Source organism: Trachypithecus francoisi, unplaced genomic scaffold, assembly GCF_009764315.1.
Source record: "Trachypithecus francoisi isolate TF-2019V2 unplaced genomic scaffold, Tfra_2.0 Lachesis_group3, whole genome shotgun sequence".
Classification (NCBI taxonomy): Eukaryota; Metazoa; Chordata; class Mammalia; order Primates; family Cercopithecidae; genus Trachypithecus; species Trachypithecus francoisi.
This window is the reverse complement of record NW_022681468.1, coordinates 130,604,584-130,621,376: the sequence shown is the minus strand read 5'-3', so window position 1 is coordinate 130,621,376 and position 16,793 is coordinate 130,604,584. Positions and strand designations below refer to the sequence as shown.

The 16,793-nt window shown below is 43.0% G+C and overlaps 1 protein-coding gene across 1 annotated transcript in view; it reads right to left on the bottom strand.

Moving 5' to 3' along the window:
• MYO1E (myosin IE) overlaps positions 1-16,793 on the bottom strand; it is a 244,103-nt gene that overhangs the window by 80,149 nt on the left and 147,161 nt on the right. Inside the window, exons 7-11 of the mRNA XM_033189918.1 lie at positions 14,962-15,093; positions 10,968-11,102; positions 9,328-9,460; positions 3,150-3,346; positions 37-117 (exon numbers count right to left, since the gene is read on the bottom strand). Of these exons, the coding sequence (XP_033045809.1) occupies positions 37-117; positions 3,150-3,346; positions 9,328-9,460; positions 10,968-11,102; positions 14,962-15,093 (678 nt within the window). The remainder of the gene's footprint in view (positions 1-36; positions 118-3,149; positions 3,347-9,327; positions 9,461-10,967; positions 11,103-14,961; positions 15,094-16,793) is intronic.

Here is a 16,793-nt window from a genome sequence, read left to right as displayed (position 1 = left end):
CCCTCCTCAACCCCTAGTTATTCAAACTGGCCTTACCTGGAATATTTCAAAGCCATAGATGTCTAGGACGCCAATGTTGTATTCTTCATGGTCTTTCTGCATGGCTTTATTGATCGACTAGAGAAAGTAAACAGCATGGCAGTGAACTCCTTTCCATTTATACTAAAAACGGGCATGCGTTGGGGAAAGGGAAGCTGGATTCTACATAGCAAACACTACTGCTTGCAGGAAACAGAGGACAACGTGAAGGCAGGAGACTTGCTGCATTAACAGACTCTCCGTGCAAAGGCAAGTACTTTGGAAAACCACCAGGATTCAGAAAAGCGAGTATAGTAGAAACAAAAAATGTTTGCTTAACGATGATAACCATTAATTTCTGGCTGAGTCAGCTTTTTCAGGAGGTCTTAACAATTAGAAGAATATGTCATCTTGGATGATCGAAGTAAAACCTATTTCACACGAAGAACCCACACTAAAGGATCTGTAATTGTCATTTCCATTGTCTTCCATTCACCAGTCATTTAATGACGACCCAACACAATATGCCAGGGATGCTAAGGACAAGACAATCCTTGTTCCCAGGAGCATAGAGAGAGGGTGAGCTATCTGCAGATAGTAACAACAGTCATTATTTTTGAATTGATAATAGAATCTGCTTACATCTATGGAACATTCACCTCTGCCAGCGTTTGCTAAGTGATCTTAATGTGCTGTTTCACTTAATTCCCATTTCAATTCTCAAAATGGCAGTGATACCATTATTTTCCCAATTTCCCACACACCAAGGCTTGCTTAAGGTTGTTCTGTGTAAGAAGCAGGGTCTGGGACTAAATCTAAGCAGTATGATGCCTAAATCTGTGTTCTTAATCACTGTGAGAAGAGGCCAAGCAATTCATGGGAATAGACTTAATGATAGCAGGGAAGGTTTGGATAGAGGGGTTGGTGGGGGATGCAGTGGGGGAGGAGCAAAGCGAAGAAGTCTTTGAGATGCTGAATACCTGGACGAATTCTGAAGTACCAGAGGTGTTTTCCAGGTAAACAAAATGATACATCATCTTTTGTGAGCAAATGAGTAATCATACACAACACACAGTCAGTGCCCAGTAAATCTCACCTCAAATTAGGATCACTTGTATGAGTATTCATGTACTTTTCCTACTTACAAAAAAACTGACAGATGACAGGAAGGAAGGTAGGTAGGAAGCCCAGCGCTGGAAGGTGCTCTGAACAAACAGACAAGATATGTGGATTCTAGTCCCAGGCTGCACCGCCCTCTTGCCGATTGGCCTTGGGCAAAACCACCATTGCTCAGGCCTGACATTCCCTTCTCAGTAAAATGAGGGAGCTGAACAAGCTAACTGCATGACTTCTGTTTGGTATGACCCTGACCTTCCCAAGCAATTTTATCCTTAAATAGCCACTAGAACTACCTAGAATACTTCTCCTACCCTGCCCTGCCTGACCCTACTCTAACCACACTAACCGTACTTTAAGCCACATAGTTGTTAGTGCCTGGAATCAAACACAGATCTTTTGGATCGAACGGCCCCCTGCTGTCCCTTGACTAGGGTCCTTCTAGTTTGAATATATAAACTTCAAAGGAGCAAACTAGCTAGGAATTTAGAGCCTCCTAGATCAATCACATAATAACAGAGTGACCTTGGGCAAATTCCTTAATCAAGCTATGCCTCCCTTAGTTTATCTGTAAAGCAGAGATCATAATGCCTAAGTCACAGGGTTGTTGTAAGAAGTAAGTGAGGGTTTTTTCTCTTTAAAATACTTAGAACAGTATCTGGGCACTTATATATTTAGTGCTATATAAGTGCCTGCTATTATTATTTTACCATTTAGAGGCTACAGTGATTAACACAAGATTGTTACTGGCAGCGCTACACTGCTGAAAGACTAATTGTCAGAATATATATGTGATATACATATATAAATATATATTCATATGTAAGAGTGTGTGTGTGTGTGTATATATATATATATACACACACACACACATATAATTACACCATAACCAAAAATATCTAATAGTTTCAAAATACATGCAGAAAGTTTTTTATATTCCTCCCTCCTAAAGGTGGAGCCTCATTCCCCTCCCCTTAAGTGTTGACTTTGCTTGGTGACTTGCTTCTAATAAACAGAACGTGGCAGAATGACAATACTTGAGTCCACGATCAGGACATAAAAGACTGGCTTCTTGCTCATGCTGTCTTTCAGATCACTCACTCTGGGGAAAACCAACCGTCATGTTATGAGGATATTCAAGGAGAGGTCCATGAAGCAAGGGACTGAGGCGTCCTGCCAACAGCCACACGGGCAATCCATCTTTCAGCCGTATCTTCCAACCCTAGTCAAGCCTTCAGACAACCACAGTTCCAGTCAGCGTGAACCACCAAGCTCAGCCGATACCAAATATCTGACCCTCAGAAACTGAGAAAATAAGCGCTTATGGTTTCAAGTCGCTAGGTTTTGGGTTAATTTGTAACACAGAAGTATGTGAAAAACATATTCCTAAATCTTTAGGCCCACAAATCCAGAAAGGCCCGTGAACGTGGGTCTCCTCTTTTTCTGGTCTCTAGTCCTAGCTTTACTAAATATTTTGTCCAGAAGAAACTTGTTACCATATTAGCTTTAGCTAAGGTATCTTGTTGGGCAGTTCTAGAAGGAAATGCAGGATTCAGTGATCGCAGAGTGAGAGGACAGAAAGTGAAGTAAAGTAATGGGTGAAAGGAAGGAGCCAGAACAGGAACACAAAACCCTTAGTCTTTTTACTTTTTTTTTTTTTTTTTTTTTTGGAGATAGGATCTCACTCTGCCCCCCAGGCTGGAGTGCAGTGGCACAATCTCGGCTTACTGCAGCCTTGACCTCCCAGGCTCAAGTGATCTTCCCACCTCAGCCTCCTGAGTAGCTGGGACCACAGGCACCTGCCACCACACCTGGTTAATTTTTGTGTTTTTTGTAGAGACGGGGTCTCACCACGTTGCAGAGGCTGGTCTCAAACTCCTGGGCTGCAGCAATCCTCCCACCTTGGCCTCTCAGAGTACTGGGATTACAGGTGTGAGCCACCACGCCTAGCCTACTAGTTTTACTCTTTATAGCTAAGATATGAAGCATCACCAACATCAACTTGTGTTACTTACATCTACCAAGAAATCAAAAACCCGGGAGTGCAGGGCCTTGGCGAGTGCATCCCGGGTGTAACAGGCCTGCTCCACATTGAGGGTCACGTGGATGGACTCGGATTTGCCTCCCCACTTGCTCTCCATCTGCCGGCTTGTTAGCTTTTCCTTCAACCGGTCCTGGTTTATCCCTAGCAGATATGCAGGAAAAGCTAAAACTGTAGAACATAAAACAAAACATGACAATCTTTCAGAATTGTGACACTTCCAATTCATCTCACAAACATATGGAGACACTTATGTGCACACGCACGTGTGTGTACACAGAAGGCACAATCACAGGCCCCAAAAGCCCTCGTTCTAGTGAAGGCTGCTTATCAGTAATCCCACACACATCCATCTCCTTTGTTCTTCTCAATTGTTTTATTACATGAGTCAATTCCTACGATGACTGAGACTTCCAATAATACAAATCAGGGATCCAAGAAGGATGGCAAACCGATCCCTCCTACCGAGATCACAGTTAAATGCCTAAAATGGACATCTCGCCAAGCTTCCAGCAAGACAGCCCGGAAGGAACTCAATCAAGAAACATTTCTTTGGCTCCAAATATTGTTTTCTTCCTTTTTAGTACAATGTTTTCATAGCATCATTTTTGAAGCACCTGATATTACTGAACTAATAATTACCATGTTTACCAATCCCATGTTTATTGAGTATTTAGCACGTGTAGGGTTACTAAAGAGGGAGGAAAGAATAGAAAATATGTAAGAAATCTTGAAAGCAATCTAGACGAGGCAAAAAATAGTTTGCCAAATAAAGAACCCTTGGAAAAGCTGAATATGTAACACAGACAGACAAGATCTGGAGAAATTAGAACAGGAAGATATTACTACTTGCTGGGGTAGTCAAGAGATTTGAGCTGGGTGTAAGGGATAAATAGGATTTGTACAGATGCAGAGAGGAGAAGGGAGTGGACCAAGGGGAGGAAGCAGAAGTGTGGGAGACATGATGGAGACGAGACGCGGGCTACAGTGTGTGGACTAGCACTGGCTGCTGCTGAAAGTTCAGGTCAGATTAAAAAGGTTAGGACAGATTCCAATGCTGAGGGTCCCTGCATGGTATGATATATTTGGGCTGGAGGCAAAAGGGGGCCTAATGGCTAATAAAGAGGGGCATTATAAGAAGATTCCTCTGAGGGTAGCATATGGAGTGAAATGAAGGGGATGTTGTGGCTCATATCCTGCCCTAATGTCACATAGTATGGTAGTTTGTGGTCTTTGGATAGAAAAACAGAGACTTCCATAGCTCAACATCTTGTTTCAGACCATGAAACTTACTAAGGAGGGCTAGTGATATAAATGGGGTTTTCCTGATTTCTGGGCAGAACGTTCTCATATAAATAAATGACACCATTCTTCGACATGAAAGAATGCTCAGATTTTTCCAATATGAATGAAAGATTTTTATAGATGCAATGAAAATTTTGAACTTGGCTATGAGTTTTTTCTGCACAATGCTTTACCAAAATTATCTGATAAAAGAATTTTGTTAAAGGCTTTATGATAATGCTAAAAAATCACAAGTCTCCCAATAAAGGATAATCTGTTTGAATTTCACAGATGGTGTTAGAATATAACGAGCTGACATTTCTCAGTGTACACCTTCCAATGAGATTAAGTCAGTGAATACATTTTGAAAAAGTATAATGCCAGAGCAAGACATTTATCCTCTATATGAGTGTTTCATAAAAATGCTTTGGGCAATAGAAGGGCTTCCTTTTAGAAAAGACATGTAAACAAAATCAAATGCACTCATCTGAAAATGGCCATTGTACTTAGTTTAGTTTTAGTGTTAAACACATGTCTAGGAATCTGGGTGTGTCTTCCAGTGAACTAAAACTTCCTGTGCACAGAGTAAGGACAGACGACATTCATAAATCAGATTGGACCCATGTCGGTTTGTTGTGAGAATCAAGAGACATTCACCAACATATCCAACATATAAGAAGCCCTCACTAAGGGAAGAGCATCCTGTTGGTTTTATTATCAGAGGGATAGCTCACTTGATGCAGTGGACCATCATCATCAACGGTTTATAGGACAGTCACAAGAGCTCCTCTCATTGTTTATAGGAACTATACAGTGAATAGGTTCATAAAATGAATAATTAGCCTCGATCTCTCTGTTTTGTAAATATGGCTTTCTCCTAAGCCCTAACCATGTTCCCACATGGTTAAAATACTTAAATGTTTATGCCATTATCTTTATGACCTTTGCTAAAGAGATACAACAATAAGGGCTGAGAGTCCTGGAGACAAAAGAGCGAGAAGGGACTGACAAAGACACACGCTCTACTTCCATCTTGTGGTCCTTTTCTGCAGAAGAGGGCATGGAGAGCTGCAAGCACTCACAACACAAGGAATGGAACTGGGCCAAGAATCACGGCCACAAGCTTAGGGAAATAGTGAAGGACACTAAAGCGGAAATACAGCGCTTGGCTTGAAAAAGAATCCATGCCATGTTTTTCAAACTTTTATGGCCTCATATTTTCTTCAGTGCCTGCCCTGATGCTGAAATTACAGGGCTGCTAATATTGACTTTCTTCAGGCTGTGAGTTTCCACGAGGCAGTTGTGAGTGTGTCTCGATAGGAGTGTCAGTATGGAAGCTTGGAGAACTGGAGAGGGAGAGGGAGGGAGAAAGCAATGATTAATTTTAAAATGTGGGTGTGTAACTCTGATATAGTTAATCAGAGTCATGGAAAACATAGAAGAACCTGCTAAAAAGTAGTATTTCTGCACACTTAAATGATGAAGATAGATTACTATTACTGCATTAAAGTGTAAAGCAAAGTTAGGTTTAATTTTTCCACCTAAAATTGAAATATAGGGAATAGAGAAAAACCAAAAAGATGCAGCAAAAATAAAAGTCAATTTTTATAAATTTAAAAGACTCAGCATGGTAAAAAAAAAAAAAAAAAGGTTTTTCTGGCCTTGGTGTTGAGTTTCTGTGCTTTCTAATCCATGAATAATAATGGGGTAAAGGAGGGGTGCTGTCAGCTGTACTTTTCCTCCCCACTGTTACCAAAATAGTGACTTGTTCTTTCATTAAAATTCTTAGGTTAATTTGGTATTTAATATCTGCCACCTCACTGCATTGCTGTTGGACAGGTACACGTGTGCCTAAGGTGAGGTTTGTTTGGCTTCATAGCAACATAAAGATTTGACCAAGGAAGTGCTACACTTCCATTAGTCTAAGGACAGGTAAAAACAAAGCTTGTTTACCCAGGCGTGGTGGCTCACGCCTCTAATCACCACACTTTGGGAGGCCGAGGCAGTCAGATCATCTGAGGTCAGGAGTTTGAGATCAGCCTGGTCAACAAGGTGAAACCCTATCTCTACTAAAAATACAAAAGTTAGCCAGGCGTGGTGGTGTGCACATGTAATCCCAGCTACTTGGGAGGCTGAGACAGGTGAACTGCTTGAACCCAAGAGGTGGAGATTGCAGGGAGACAAGATAGCGCCACTGCACTCCAGCCTGGGTGACAGAGAAAGACTCTGTCTCAAAACAAAAACAAAAAACAACAAAAAAAGCTTGTTGTTATTAATGGCTATTTTGCTTTAGTAGGCCAGTTCTGATGAAAATCTTACCATTTTTTTTCACACTGCAATAGCTAGAGAAAGTCTGCTTTTTTCTATTTTAAAGGCATGGACTCCCACTTCCTTCTACTTCACAGATTTACTAAAATATGAGAAAGACAGAAACCAAGGCTACTCATTTCAGTAGTGTTCATTCAGTCTTGTAACAGCAGATCAGAAACCATATGAATGTCCAACAACAGATAATTGGTTCAATAAATAAATAAAAGTGGAGCCAATGAATGGAATGCTATGCAGCTATAAAAATGATGGCCAGGTGCAGCAGCTCAAGCCTGGATTCCCAGCACTTTGGGAGGCCAAGGCGGGAGGATGACTTAAGGTCAGGAATTCAAGACCAGCCCTGGCAACTAAGCAAGACCCCATCTCTCTTAAAAAAAAAAAAAAAAAAGCTCCTTATGAATTGGTATAGAATAATCTCATATATATATATGAGATTTTATATATATATATATATATATATATAATTTTTCCAGGAAGCACTGGGAATATAATTATATATATACTCATATAAATATTTTTTATATATATAATTTTTTGTTTCCCTTTTTGAGATGGACACTCGCTCTATTGCCCAGGGTTCAAGCGATTCTCCCGCTTCAGCCTCCAGAGTAGCTGGAATTACAGATATATATCACCACCAAACCTGGCTAATTTTTGTATTTTTGGTAGAGACAGGATTTTACCATGTTGGCCAGACTGGTTTCAAACTCCTGACCTCAGGAGATCCACTGCCTTGGCCTCCTAACGTGCTGGTATTACAGGCATGAGCCTCCATGCCTAGACTAAGACACATGTTAAGTGAAAAAGCAACTGTAGAACATTGTGGTATAAGCCCCCATTATTGCACAAAAGTGGGGACAAAAGAGTGGTTGTGTGTAGTTGTTCTGGAACACACATCCTTTAAAGGGAACACTAGACACTGCGAACCTTGGTTACCTCTGACGAGGGGAACAAGTGGACTAGAAAAGGTATAGAAGGGAGAACATTCACTGCATACCCCCTCGAGCCGCGTTAATGTATTACCAAATGAACAAAACCCCAAATCAAAGGAAATTATTGAGGGCAGGGGGAGGCCCGTTTCCTAGACCTCTCTGGCTTCCATCTCAGCCTTTTCCGATCTCCATGCCTCCATCGCCTCTAGTCAGGGAATTTCATGGGCAATTGCCAGTGCTGAGTCTTACCCATCTGGCTGAGAAGACTACTTACTAACTCTGGACATCTATGTGCAATAAAACACTTCTTGCTTCAGACATCTAGGGAACTGTTTGCTGTTTCAGTGTCATGATTTTGTTGTCAAGCATAAAGAAGCAGTAAATTATTTTACTATCCAAGAAGGCAAAAGAAATCCAGTCTACTTCAACAGAAACCACCACCAAACCAACACTGTTACCATTAAAAGGTCAAGTGTTAATGATCCTACTGGAAACATATGTGCATTTGTTAAATGTCAAGGATAATGTACACAAAGTTTAGAAACACAGTTATCATTATTATGATTATTAGGTCATGTTTTCAGACTTTATGGACACCCTGTATATTTATTGTTTTCTACTCCCTTCCCTGGTAAACATAATTCATCTTTTTCTTTATCAGACAGACATCAGAAGTTAGCAGAACTTCCCTCTTTTATCAGAAAAGAAAACAAAAACATAAAAAAAAGAACCTTATTTGGAATGGAAATATCCCTACTGCATTGTCAGCAATGAGTGGGATACTATTTATTACTAAGCATCTAAATTTATCATCCTTAAAGAATGCTGAGAAAGGAAGAATGTCTTCCTGGGTGGTTAAAGGATGTGTGGGTTCTGAGAGCAGCCTGCAAGCTGTTGATGCCTAAGAGGCTAAAGTCATGTGCCGCTGTATTTATGGTAGATTTTGGGCACACAGAACCAACAACATCTCTCTGCAGGAAGAACCCTGATTTTTTTTCTCAAAGAGTAAAAACGACCATTTAGGTGTGGAGGCTCCAGTTATGCAGATGTGATCATTAAAGGTGATCATCAGAAATGTCAACACAACAGTCAACGTCCATCTTTTCCTGTGCTCAGAGATCCAATCTAATCTAATCCGTGGAACAAACTGTGAAGCTGTGAACTTCCCCTATTTACATATATTATATTGCTTGCTCTTTAAAATCTTTAAGTGAATTTAGATCCTAAAGACCGGTTACTTAGAGGTTTTCATAAAGAGACTAAACCTTTTGCATCAAGCCATTACTCTAATCCCCATTAAAGAGATCACTTTATCTTTAAACCGAGATGTGAAATCCTCCCAGCTTTCCCCAGGTTAATGATAAATGGAAACGATTCCATTCATCATCGATGGTGTGGGACTCGGAAAGGCTGGGGATAAGGAGAGGGGCAGGTGCATACAAGAGGTCTGACCTCTCGTGAAGCCATTCTGTTCTGCCACAGAGGACACGTAGATTTCTCACTTCTTCCCAATATTCCCATTTAAGATCTAAGCAAAGGAAAGTGCTGGGTTACTTCTAATCAGAGCTAGCCACCCCTCATTCAACGGCCATGTGCAGGGCTACGCACACTCTTCACTCTCCACAGCTGCGTAGTTGCCAACTTCTTTGAAGCTGATGTTTCCCAGGTGGAGAACACCCGCCACGATCTGCAACACCAGCGTTTGCTCTTCTGCAAAGATCCCAATCACATTCATGGCGTGCTGGAAGAGAAAAGAGAAACTATCCAGAGAAGCTGCTCGTCAGCTTTTAAAGCACGTAAGGAAGACGCCTAGGCAGAGCAGTTGCTCTAAATAAGGGTGTGACAAGTACAGACGAGTTAAAAAGAAACAAACACACAAAAAAGCCAAAACATAGATTGGGTTGTGCAGTCACATGTGGCTGACGTTGTGATGACAGCGGGACGTTCTTGTACAACATGACCACTGCTCAGTGTACACATTCTTCTCACGTCTCAAAGTCATGCTGGAAGGGCAGTTCTGTCTCTAAGCAGAGCACGCTATCCTCCAGGAATAAGGGAATACTCCAGGAGGAATGAGACTCAGAGGAGTGGTAGTTGTACACAAAGTCTCCAAGTCCTATCTTCATCCTTTGATGTGTTCTTATTGCCAGCTTCCCCTCAAAGGTCACTGCTGACCTTTCCACCTACTCCAAGTAGACTCAAGAGATCTTTCCCTTCATCAGGAGGGATAAGAATATATTGTACTTGCAAAAGGATCTTAATGAAAAATCTCCAGGAAATCCAATAAAAGCATCATTTAAAAGTCCAGCTTCTGAGGTCCCTTAAATGCAATAAATACCGCTAAAATGTCTAAATCTTAGAGAACCATCTCCTAAGAAAACTCTACTCCAGGACCAGTGTGCAGACTCCTTACTGGCACTTTTTCTCCCATCTGCTCTGAGGCCATGTGACCTGTTGATACCATTTTGTTTCCTGGCACCCAGGACACAGTCTGTCTGAACTTTCTGTCCCTTTCAACCACAAATGTACTGAATCCACACTACTCATTCAGAGTCTACTGCTCTCTGTTCTGGATCTGGGTTGAGGAATAGTAACCAGCTTGAAACAGACTCAAAGGGCAGTGGTAATGAAGGCCTTTGAGGCTAAGTGGGTGGTCAGCTTACCTCTAGAAAGTTCTAGATTGACTCATTTTAGTTGTTGCTCACAGGATGGAACCCCTCCATAATCTACCAAGTTTCACAACTTGGCCCATAACATACATGCAATGTGAAGGGCATGGCACAGAAAAAGGGTCCTCTGCCCTGCGCAGTACAGGGGGGAAGAGAGTCTTCAAAACCAGAAAAGAAATAAGAGAAAAGACTAAAGATGTTCCAAAATTTCTAAACCTATTCAGTCCACAGACGTGCTGTTTGCTTAGCCCTTCTAAGATAACAGCTCACAAATAGAGCAGGCCATCAGTGAACAGGTATGCTCAATGTACGAATCATTTTTGCCTATTTATCAGAGCTCCTGCAGGGGGATAATGATGAATTCATTTCTTTTTACTCATCTCAAATCATTAAGTGGCCTCAGGCAACTGGCACATGAGTATTAAAGGGCACTGAAACATGAATGAGCATACAGAGTGCTCACACAGAACAAGGCAGACATTTTATGCAGCTCTTCGCTTTAAGCTTCACTGCCCTTTCGGCCACAGGAAATGGCTAGTTGGGAGAGCAGATCCTGCCTGGCCCTATGGCGGCACTTACCAGAGTTTCCTGAAACTCCCGCCTGTCGTCAATGTCATCAACCTTGTATGAGCCCGAGAGGCTCAGGTAGTAATAATAGTCCATGCTGGTGATGCCAAGGCTGTGCTTCTGCTCCGCAGAGGCGCCCTCGATGAGCTGGAGCACAAGAACACAGGCTGAGCCGTGATGTGGACCACAAGGCACCCGAAGTCGCCTCATGCATCCTGCAGCCACCATTCCTAAGCTCAGTGATGAGGACTTTCTATCTCTGCTTTCTAAAATTATAGGCAGTCCTGGCTCCCAAATATGTACCTGTAGTAGCCCCATGTCATCTCTGCAAATTTTGATTCCTAACTCTGGAAAGACCTGCAAGAGCTGAAGATTTTCCCTGGTCCACTGAAAGGAACTCGACTGCCACCCTTGGCAGAGTGGAAAGCAAAACAGATTTTCATTACGTAGTTCCTGCCCAACTTGCTACAGCTTTTTAAAGCGGAGCTGGCTTTTCCATGCTTCTCACTGCAGGCTGCATGTTAAAAAACTGCCATGCAGCTTCTCGCTCTCTGGTATTCTGAAGCCTCCTGACCAATGACTGTCCCTTGGCTTTTCTTGGTTTTTATAGACAGGGTCTTGCTCTGTCACCCAAGGTGGAGTGTAGTGGCACAATCTTGGCTCATGACAGCCTTGATCTCCCAGGCTCAAGCAATTCTCCCACTTTAGCCTCCTAAGTAGCTGGGACTAAAGGCATGTACCACCACGTCCAGTTAGTTTTTTAACTTTTTGTAGAGACAAGGTCTCACTAACTATGTTGCCCAGGTTGGTTTCAAATTCCTGGGCTCAAGCAGTTCTCCCACCTCAGCCTCCCAAAGCGCTGGGATTACAGGTGTGAGTCACCACACTCAACTCCTTGGCTTTTTGTTCAAACTCTGATGTCTACCTTGGGCCTGGGCAAGACCCTCCTAGTGGCTTTAACCAGTGGTGTCCTGGAAAATGTTTAACCCTTGAGGAAAAAAATTGACTTGTAGTGTTTGCCAATATTCATGGTATAAATACTCCCACTCTGGCTGATTTCAACTACCAAAGAAATGTCACAGAAGGAAGAGGGAAGAGATGTGCATCGCCCATGCGAACCAGCTCCAGCACACCCTGGCTCTAACCCAATAATATTTAGGAAAATAGCGACAGCTCCCATCCATGCTTCCCACCTTCGTCAATTTGCACAATGCTGTCCTGGCTCCCCTCGCCACACAGGGGGCCTCATCTCCATTACTGAGAAGCTCTAGGTCACCCCATGACATCAGGCTCCCTTGGTTTCCTGCCCTGTCTCCTGAACGTTCATCTTTTGGTCCCACCCCTTCCTTTCTTCCCTCTCTTTTCAGTCTTCTCCCCACCCATATACTGTAGATTCTCTCTAACTTGCATCTTCAAATCTCCCTTCTCTAACTCTCTTCTAGCTACAAACACGGTACTCTTTGCCTTCTTTTTTTTTTTTTTTTAATTGAGACGGAGTCTCCCTCAGTCGCCCAGGCTGGAGTGCAGTGACGCCATCTCGGCTCACTGCAAGCTCCTCCTCCCGGGTTCACACCATTCTCCTGCCTCAGCTTCCTGAGTAGCTGGGACTACAAGCGCCTGTCACCATGCCCAGCTAATTTTTTGTATTTTTAGTAGAGACGGGATTTCACCGTGTTAACCAGGATGGTCTCGATCTCCTGACCTCGTGATCCACCCGCCTCGGCCTCCCAAAGTGTTGGGATTACAGGCGCAAGCCATTGCGCCCGGCCTCTTTGCCTTCTTTAGAAGCCTTTCCTTGACTCTGAACTTCCCCGAGCTGCAGGATCTACTTCCTTGCCATGACATGCCACCTGCACTCCAGCTTCTCCCCTCGCCACTCTGATGGGACCCTTGCCTGGCTACTTTTCTGTGCCTAAATCCAACAGCCTTTTTTTGGCCCCCACACCCCAGCTCGTCTCTTTCGCCCAAGAGCTCTGAGCATTTGATCCTGTGGCTGTTGCCCTGAGGCTTCCCTGGCTTGGTGACACGGCAGGATCCTGGCTTTCCTTCTTCTCCTTCAACTACTTCCCTGCTGGCTCTTCAATGCCTCCCAATCTTACACATCTAGAAAGTCCCCTAGTCCTGTGTGGCGGGATTTTCTCCCGACATCCACTCCCATGAGAGTCTCATGCATTTCATACCTCAAGAATTTCTTTTCTTTTTTCTTGTTTTTTTGAGATGGAGTCTCCCTCTGTCGCCCAGGCTGGAGTGCAGTGGCGCCATCTTGGCTCACTGCAAGCTCCGCCTCCCGGGTTCACACCATTCTCCTGCCTCAGCCTCCCGAGTAGCTGGGACTACAGGCGCCAGCCACCTGGCCTGGCTAGTTTTTTGTATTTTTAGTAGAGGCGGGGTTTCACCGTGTTAGCCAGGATGGTCTTGATCTCCTGACCTCGTGATTCGTCCGTCTCGGCCTCCCAAAGTGCTGGGATTACAGGCGTGAGCCACCACGTCCCGCCAAGAATTACTTTCATGTCAGAATCTTGAACCCCTGAGCCCACCAGTTCCCAGCCTCTATTCAGGTGGTTTCTGACCTAAGGGCAGAGGACTCCTGGGGAAGGGTTAGGGCTTGCATTTATTTAAAGAAGTCCTGGCATCCATTATACACTTCCATCTAGCACTCAGTATTATTTATGTGAAATATATAATTTTTTTCACTTATCTATACATGTTGCTTTAATACAATTTTAAAAATGACTGAATTCACAGAAGTTTTAGACATTTATATACTATTTCAATCAACAGATACCAACTAAAAGAATTATTTGGCATCACCTAAGATATGTGTGTAACTGAAAAGAATGAATGTGAGCTACTCCACAGTTTCATGTCCTTCTAATCCAGGGATCCGCAAACTAAACACGAAACAAAACAAAACAAAACAAAAAACAGTGACCAGGCCTTTCTTCGAAGAAAGTCTAATGTGGATCTTCAATATAAAATATTAATAACTAAATAGAACATAAAAAATTTGGTTATTAACATCATTGTATTTTTTAAGTACTTAAAAACCTTTTACAAAAGTAGCTGAATCAGGGCCAGGCACAGTGGCTCATGCCTGTAATCCCAGCAGTTTGTGAGGCTAAGGTGGGTAGGTCGCTTGAGCCCGAGAGTTAGAGGCCAGCCTGGGTAATGTGGTGAAACCCCACCTCTACGAAAAATACAAAAATTAGCCAGGCGTGGTACCGTGTGCCTACAGTCCCAGCTACTTGGGAGGCTGAGGCAGGAAGATCATTTGAGCCCAGGATGCAGAGGTTGCAGTGAGCCAAGATTGTGCCACTGCACTCTAGCCTGGGTGACAGAGCAAGACCCTGTCGCAAATAAAAAAATAAATAAAATAAAAGTAGCCGACTCAGATGACTGCTGAAGCCTGTAACATAACCAAAAAGCACCCTGCACACTGCTCTGGCCCCAAACTCTCCATGGCTTCTGAGGGTCTAGGTGGAAACTTTTCAACTTGGCATTGAAGATTCCAAACCTATCTCAAATCTTCCCTCCCACAGCTCCCGTGCTGGAGATGCCGGCCCTGCACACAGGCTGAGGCCGGGCTCCCTGACTGACTTTCCCTCTCCCACCTCCACTGCTTTGGTGCAGGACACCTGTCTTTCCTGATCAATCCCCTCCACTCTCCATCTGGGTTCTACCTCCTTCACACCTCTCCTACTATCCGCCAAACCTGCCCACATGAATTCCTTTGGCAAAGACTTCAACACTCCTCATTTTGTTTTGAAGTTACGTCAATACTTCCTTGATGATTTAGCTTTGGGGGAATTGTTGTCTTATCACTCCAATTAGAACTCATTTTCCTTGAGGTAAGGGGCATTCTCACAATTCTGCACATTGACTTGCACATAGTACCATAATCAGTTCTCCCTGGCTTGCCAGACTATACTCTATGCCTGAAGTCTGAGAAATATTTTAATGTAGAGAAGGGACAGGAAGTGGGCAGGAAAAAAGTAGAAAGAAAAACCTGGTAAAATATGTGAAAACTCCGCTCTCCTGGGTTCCTCATCACCACTCTAGATTTTTCCAGAAGGAAGTTGGAGATCTTTCCACCATCTGGTTCCCCACCTGGACTGAACTGGATTTCAAAGTATTTTCCCTGCAAGAAAGTTAGGGATTTCCTTCAGTGGTTGGTGAACAAAACATGATGTCCCAAACAGGCTTTGAATACAGTATAGAATTCAAGGAAATTCATTAATAAAAGACACATTCTGAATTACTCCTAATTTGAGTCTAGACTTCCTTACAGTTTTCTTTTCTTTTTTTTTTTTTTTTGAGACGGAGTCTTGCTCTGCCACCCAGGCTGGAGTGCAGTGGCTGGATCTCAGCTCACTGCAAGCTCCGCCTCCCGGGTTTACGCCATTCTCCTGCCTCAGCCTCCCGAGTAGCTGGGACTACAGGCGCCCGCCTCGTCGCCTGGCTAGTTTTTTGTATTTTTAAGTAGAGACAGGGTTTCACCATATTAGCCAGGATGGTCTCGATCTCCTGACCTCGTGATCCTCCCGTCTCGGCCTCCCAAAGTGCTGGGATTACAGGCTTGAGCCACCGTGCCCGGCCCCTACAGTTTTCAATCAGACAATAATCTGTGTTTTTGTCCAGCCACACGATTCTGTTATGAGCGAGCACCTATCATTCCAGCATGACTAAATAAGGATATGCTCTATTCCTTGCTCCTTTTCCCCCAGTAGGTGCCTGTCTGCTCAACCGGAAGGTGTAAAAAATGAGGCAGAAAAATGGCATGGCACTCTTTCAGAGGAAGAGCACTCTTGCTCTGTCAGACTTCATCTCATGGCTTTGAGCAAAAACACTCAATCCCTCTTACCTATGGAACATCTAAAATGTTTATCTGAAATGAAAACACTTTATAAAAAGTAAAGTTCTTTCCAGCTACTCATGGGCCTAGGGATTTTTGTCACTGTCATTGTTAGGAAAATTCCTCTTTAAATGACTGCTAATAGGGAACAAAGGAGAATAAAAACCTAAATTGTAGTTGAAAAGGTATCTAGGTTGTTATTTTAATTATATATAGCCAGGCGCGGTGGCTCACGCCTGTAATCCCAGCACTTTGGGAGGCCGAGGCAGGTGGATCACTGGAGGTCAGGAGTTCGAGACCAGCCTGGCCAATATGGTGAAACCCCATCTCTGCTAAAAATACAAAAAATTAGCTGGGCGTGGTGGCGGGTGCCTGCAGTACCAGTGAGGCAGGAGAATCGCTTGAACCTGGGAGGTGGAGGATGCAGTGAGCTGAGATTATGCCACTGAACTCCATCCAGAGCCACGAAGTGAGACTCTGTACAAAAAACGAAATAAAATGAATAAAAATTATATAATTATTATAACAATTATATATTATATATATTATAACAATTATATATAATATAACAATTATATATTATATATAATTATAACAATTATTACGTATATAATATATATTTAAATTGTTATTTTTTTCTCACTAGAACTTAATTTCTCTCCTGTCCTCAGAAACTTAAGCACCCTCAGAGGCCAGAAGAGTAAATACAAATAAAGGAAAAGAGGGAGCCATGTGGTCTCTGGCTAGACTGGAGAAGATGCCCAGCCTCACCGCATTCACATTTAATAACATAAAAATGTGTAAGCTGACTAAATCCACCCATTTCAGGGATGAATTCAGCTGGGTTTTATGTCTGTGACTGGAGCTGTAAACTCATTAAGGGCAAGAAAAGTACTGTGCACACTACAAATGTGAGTACATGCTGTGCTCCTGTTCTTAATTATTCTAGGTGTCAAGAGAGACCACCAAAGAAGGCCAGCTTCTAA